The sequence below is a fragment of the Elephas maximus genome, chromosome 25 (genome assembly GCF_024166365.1).
Source record: "Elephas maximus indicus isolate mEleMax1 chromosome 25, mEleMax1 primary haplotype, whole genome shotgun sequence".
NCBI lineage: Eukaryota > Metazoa > Chordata > Mammalia > Proboscidea > Elephantidae > Elephas > Elephas maximus.
Window position 1 is genome coordinate 48,175,977 of NC_064843.1, and position 6,688 is coordinate 48,182,664.

A 6,688-nucleotide genomic window follows, 5' to 3' on the forward strand; every position below is an offset into this window, starting at 1 on the left:
GTCAGAGCTACAGAACACAGTTACCTAATGTTTTTAGTGTCAGAACCCAAGTATATAATAAAAAATAAAAAATGAATCACTTGGAGCATTCATCCTAATATATAGGTAGTGACAGCTGCCCAAAATCCCTGCAATAAAATGTTGGGTTGATGATATCTATATTGATTGAATCATTTGGGGAAGGTGGGGGCCTTTTGTGGCAAAAGTTCATCTAATGCTTATGAAGATGGATAATATCTACCTCCCACAACTGATAGACTGAGTCACAGAAGCTTAGGAAAAAGCAGAACTTGAGAAGACCTGGGATTCAATGAAGATTTAATGAGACTTAGTGAAAAGAAATTCAGGATATCATATGGATGCTTCTGGCAAACGTAGAATTTGGACTTGAATTTCTGTGTTAAGCTTTGCTTTACAAATATGATCTGTTCCATGACAAATTCAATCCCAGCTCAGTATATTTTTATGGAATTTGAAGGTCCAAAAGCTCTGAATTGACAGTTATGCTGTGTGTTTAAAACACTGTCACAGGCACAGTACAAAAGATACAAACAGTGACTCCATTTCTTCCCCCATAAAAGGCAAGGTCTGGACCTCTATATGAACTCCCTTCGTAACCAATTAAACATTTTCTTAGTTGAAAACAGATCCCTCTCTCTAGCCGATCCTCAGCTTTCAGAACAACTTTCCAAACCACTGTTAAAGCCCAAGAGTTTTTTCTTTGTTTCTAAGCCAAAGATGGAATCGTATTTCCCATAGTATTTCCCTTTGAGGTTCTTACTGCTTTCCGGTGGTCCTATTCCTGGTCGTTCTCCCAGTCCCCCAAAATACGCACCATGGAATGGATTTACTTCGTTAGATAGACCAGCTTTGAGAGCCCTGGCCAAAACAAGTCAAGTTCTAATGTTTTGGTCCTGACTCTGAGATCTGAACCTCCACTTCCTTTTTAAGCTACTGTATGGCCTTGCCTTTATTATTAGCCAATTATTCATTTAACAATCTGAAGTTTGGGGATTTTTTTCCTACTTAAATTTTCCTGTAGACCTCCCACCCACACAGGACCTCATTTGTCTTGACATGTACCATCTCAAACACTAACAGCTTTGTTAAATTATCACACCCAAGTTTTAGAAATTGATTTTTGTCACCAGTTCTATCATTTAATAAAGAGAAGCAAGGGAGCTTGCCCAGGGTCTCCTTCTCCCCTCACCACCACGGAAGAGAGGCCCAGTCTGGGATGAGAGGCATCGGTTGTTTTGTTTTGTTCTTTTTTTCTTTTGCGATCAGCTCGGGGAAAGTTTGTCACTGATGGGCGTATACATGTTTTATTCTTAGCGTTTTGCTTTTCTGTATATGGTTTTGCATTCATTTCTCAGATTCACTTCAGTATTCATTTATTTTCTTTGTTTTGTATGTATGACTCAATTTTGACATTACTATTTTTGTACAAACAGCTTTTGAAATCCTGTCACGCAGTGTCCCAAATGCAAGGTAGGACTCAAACTCTAATAAGCAAAATATTGCTTTCCTTCTCAATTCCGTCAGTATTCCCGGTGCGGTTGCCATGGCTGATTCACATCTGCTTATAACTAATTAAGATGCAAAGGTCTGGGTTTAAAGGCCTGATTACTTCATGCTTGGATTTCTGATGTAATATCAAACCGAAATGCCCGAAATCTGTAGAGAGTAACTTCTGTTGGAGTTTTAGCCAGTGGTTCCAATTGCAGGCCTGGGAAACCCAGATCACGTGAATGAATAAATACCCAGGCATCAAAAACAACCTTATTCAGTTGTCGTATAGACCAATTACAGCTAAGACTGGGCCACCGAGTCAGTCTTTCCCAAAGACAGTACTATTATGTCTCTAATCCATTTTTAAAGCACTCCACTAAAAGTTCATTGGTTATTTTTAATGACAGAGATTGATGGTCTGTATGCAGACATTATACAATGACCACTGTCGTGCTTTCTGCCTGGTCTGCCAAGAACCCTAGTCACCTGTCATAAAGAAGGTGACCATACAATACATCATCCAAACCAGGATAGTTTTAAGAGTGAAAAGGGTGTTGTTCCTCGTAGCCAGGACTTCAGTCATGAACTGGAGCTATCCCAGGCTAACAGGAATGAATGGTCACCCTGCTCGTATGAGAACTATATTAGCTCTTGGAATAATCTTTTAATGTCGTAATTATTTCTAAACTGTGTTCCATACTGTCTTTAAACGCTGAAACAGAGGAGCATAGGGAATCTTATTACCGTTTTCTGAACATAAAAGCATTTAATTTTCAGTGCTGATAATGTTTCACTCTCATCTCTTATGAATACTGTTTGTGTCATAGCTTCCATGTTTGTATATTTTTCTCCATTTCTTCATTTCTCTATTAGAGTATTGTTATACTTAAGGCATAAGAAAATTTCTGGGTAGAAGGAACCACCTATCCCAAATTTAAGCAGAAAGATATCATTCTTTGGTGTAATTATACCCATCCTGACCCAAATCATGTCTAAATTCACAGTATAAAAGTAAGAAGAAGAAAATCACTGTACGGTCCATTGGTTAAGCTAATTTTGTAACAGAGCTTCATTTGAGACATTGATATGCTCATAGTATGTCCCTGGGTGGCACAAACAGTAAAGAGCTCAGCTACTGATGGAAGGGTTATTGGCTCAAACCCATCTAGGCGTGCCTCAGAAGAAAGGCCTGGCGATCTTCCAATAGATCACAGCCATGGATAACTCTGTGGAGTGCAGGTCTACTCTGAGGCACATGGGATCACCATCCGTTGGAATTAACTCAAAGGCAACTGGTCGTATGATCTGCAGAGTTGCCCAAACCCTCCCACAGGCCTTTCTAAGCATACCTGAATCATGAGATCAGAGTACTGCAGACTCCCCCTCCGATTCATAGCTTTATATTCCCATGTTTCCATTCTTAGATGTCCTTGATTTCAAAGTGGTGCGTTACTAAAAAAGGAAAGGGTGCTTTGTCTTCCTCCCAGAAGATGTATGCATCGGGCTCTAGCAGATCTGGGCTGAGCCTATGTGGCAAAAGCACCCAGGCTTCCAGTTGGAAAGTAAAAGTTGAAATGAACCAGTTGATTTTTCCCTATGTTGCCAAGCAATTATCTGTCACTGGACCCTGCCCCTATCTGATCTCTTCCCACCCCTAAACTAGCTGGTTGTTCTCGTGACAGAGTCTCAAGTCATGAGATTGAATTCACCATATCTTACTTCCTGGTAGTCTGTAAAGGGTGAATTGCCCCCAGAGAAGTGAAAACACATAGGGATTGTTTTTTGGACAATAGGATTCCAGAAACGCCACACACTCCTGTAATGTCCTATTTGGAGGACATTCGAACCAAGCCAATGCAATACGCTCCCATCTGAACATCTCCAACACTTAGGTTCTTAGGAATTACTTTCAATTAAATTCAGGCTATTAGGGGATTAAATTGTGCGTAAGCAACTCTTATCCTAAAAGTGATAAAAAAAAAATTTTTTTTATACCCAGTCAAAGCAACATCTCAATCTGTAGAAGCTAAATCAAACAAGAACCATTGGGTATGACGTAGTCTTAATATCAGGAGACTTGCTCAACCTCTTTTCAGATGGTTGTCCTACCCCTGTGTAGACCAGTCCTCCTCGGATTTCCTGGAGATCTTGTTAAAATGCAGATACTGCTTCAGTAGGTCCGGGGTGGGGCCTGAGAGCCTGCATTTCTAACAAGCCACTAGGTGATGCTGATGGCTGCTGGTCCAGTGGACCACACTGTTGGGTGGTGATGATGTAGTGATAGACTGAGATTCAGGGGAGAAGAGGGCAGGGTGAAGTACCTTTAGGAGAGGATTTCCGTGAGTAAGGCCATGTTTCTGACGTTACAGGCGAAGGAGATGCAGCAGATGGTGAAATTGGAAGCCGAGATGGATCGCAGACCAGCAACAGTAGTGTGAAACTCCAAAACGCAAACTGAGACAGCGAAACTGCGCAGCATCAAAATATCCCTCCCGAACTTCTGAACCCAAATTCCATGAAAGAAAGCAGTTTTCTTTTGTGTTTCTTTTCTCCGTCAACGAGATGTTACCTGAAACCATAGAGACTTGGAATGACTTACATACTTTTAACGCTCTGAGTATTGAATTTCCTTGGCCAGCCAAAAGTAGCTACAAATCCACAAAAAAATTAATATTCCAATAAGGCAGAGTTGAACCATTGATAATACAAATTGAACATGTTTGCTATAAAATACCATCACAAGTTGGCGAGCTTTGTATTAACAACTCTGCTTTGCGATGCATTAGGACATGTTTGAGCTGCGGCAAAAATAGTGCATTGGCAATTTAATAGCAAGTGCGTGCACTAGAGAAAAAGAAAACGACAACAAAAACTCTACCAATTCATCAGCGGAAGTGGTGTTCTGCTAGACAAGTAATTTTGCAGAATTTTTCCACATCAGAGTTACCTCATCAGTAAGTGCCATGTCTCTACCATTCCGTAAGAAGCTAATTTCCTGTGAAAGTTGTGGAAATTACTAGAACAACAAAAAAATAGAACAGCGTACCTGTGGCAAAACTCATCAATGTGCAAAGGGGAACTCTGTGTAGGCACATTTAAGAGAGTTGACATCTGACATCTGACATTGCTTGATAGGAATTGCTTCTGCAAATTCCAGAGGTTCCACCTCACCACCATATCATAAAGATCATGAAGTGGTTATTGGCAAACCTTGTAAATGTGACCATGTATAGAGCATTTATACTCTTTAATTCACACTGTTATAGAGCAAAATCATCTACGTATTGCCACATGACAAGACTAGTAAACAGGAATACTAGAACTATGTTTGCATGACACACAAGCACCAATTAAGACTAATCTGTACAGACACAGTTAATCTAATGCCAAATAAATACTGGTTAAATAAATGTATGGCACAGAATATAACTTGACTCTCAAGACTTTTAGCATAATGAAAAGAAGTCTATACATATGTGTATATGAATTATGTGGGCATTCTTGATACTTCAAGTTCTAGTTTGAAAAAAATGCATAACTAATTTAATTTTACACAAAAAATATTTATGCAGATTTTCAGAATTTCATATCAGGAGATAATCTTTTTATGTCTGTTAAATACCCAATTTGCTACAGTGTTACTCTGCATGGTCTCCAAGCCTGCTGTAGTTTTGTTGCAGACAGTGCATGAAAAAGTATTCCGTTGAGAATCGAACCATGCTGCCAAAGCCAGAGGAGCGCATGGAAACCTGGTAGTCTAGAACTAATCAGATTACTGATTTTAGTACACACAACACCAACTGAATTGTTGTATATGCTTGTACAAATTGATTCTGTGTGTTCCGCTGAACAAAGCAGAGAAAATGATGTTACCATCAATATTGAAGTTAAACTTCCAACTTCTCTAATAAAAAATTAAAACACATTTTATGCCCATCAGAGTATTTGCTCCTCCAATGCTTCCCAGTAAACGTTCCACCTCATCCATCAATAATCTTTTCATATCAATAATCTTCCTTTTCTCCTGGCCTATGTGCAAAGGCAGGGGTTGGGGGGGGGGGTTGTCCAACCAGCCCTGCTCCAGCCTAGTCCTGTCTCAACACCAGATGGGTTTTCTGAGAGCTCAGTTTCTCTCACCATCTTGTAGCGTTGGCTGAATTCATCACTTGGCTGCACTTTCTGCTTCTGAGGAGGACTTCTAGTTTCCCGTTTTTACGATCATTGTTTCTCTTATTTCTCATACCCCTACACCATGTAAATATAAATATTTACATTTTCCAGAGTTATACCCTGAGCCAATTTTTTTTTAACCCAGAGTACTTTTAGTATTGGAAATATCTTACTCCCCCAAAGATTCCATTGCAGTAGGATGTACACACAGCCTAACTGTGCAATAAAAAGGGTGTTTTATTTTCTGTTATAATTTCATACGGCACTCAAATCCTGCATTCTTACTTATTACGAAGAAAAATAAAACTTAAACCAATTAAAATAACTCAATCTCCTCCAGCTCAAAAAATACTTCATTTTAGAGGCATACTCAGTTACTTCAGAGTCAGATGCCCTGTTAGTGTTCCCTTCCCATTCAGGAGGCCTCCCTCCCCCTTTCCCAAGATGGCATCTGGGGACAGGGAGAAACTTGTGTGTCCTACTGGTAATGGGGAGGAGCACCAGGTCTCCCTACTGTTGGGAGGTCCTTCCTGCCCTCTATTCCAGGCCTACAAAAATCACCCTTCTAGCCCAGTGTCTCAAGGTCCCTGCTCAGTCGAGTCCTCATCGCAGGCCGAGATTATTCTAGCATTCATCTGGGATATGCAGGAACTTCTGAATCCCCCAGGGGCTGGCTTTGTGGGATGTGGGGGACCAGAGATGCTAGCTTGGATCCATCCATCCAAATACCTTCTTTGGCCATTTGTAAGCTACTAGCACAGTGGTGTTTCAATGCCATGAAGGCTTCTCTAAGAGGCCTACAGTGTTCTGGAGCTATGCCCCAAGAAGCAAGCCTGCTTTATACTGGACCTTTTCCAAGCTTATCTGGGTTTCTACCACTTCTTACTTCTCCCATCCCTGGGACTTTTTGTTCCAATTTGGGAGCCAGGACATTTGAATCTCCAGTTCTTACGTTTTTCTCTCCATTAAGCCCCAAAAGGATTTTCACCCTCCCATTCCTGACTGA

The 6,688-nt window shown here is 40.5% G+C and overlaps 1 protein-coding gene across 8 annotated transcripts in view; it reads left to right on the plus strand.

The window, feature by feature from the left end:
* PLCB4 (phospholipase C beta 4) overlaps positions 1–5,437 on the plus strand; it is a 446,434-nt gene extending 440,997 nt beyond the window's left edge. For all 8 annotated transcript variants that reach the window (XM_049869961.1, XM_049869962.1, XM_049869959.1 and 5 more), the window contains 2 exons: positions 1,455–1,491; positions 3,882–5,437. In XM_049869961.1, coding sequence (XP_049725918.1) covers positions 1,455–1,491; positions 3,882–3,970 — 126 coding nt within the window. In that variant the 3' untranslated portion in view covers positions 3,971–5,437. The remainder of the gene's footprint in view (positions 1–1,454; positions 1,492–3,881) is intronic.
* The last annotated feature ends 1,251 nt before the right edge of the window (positions 5,438–6,688 follow it).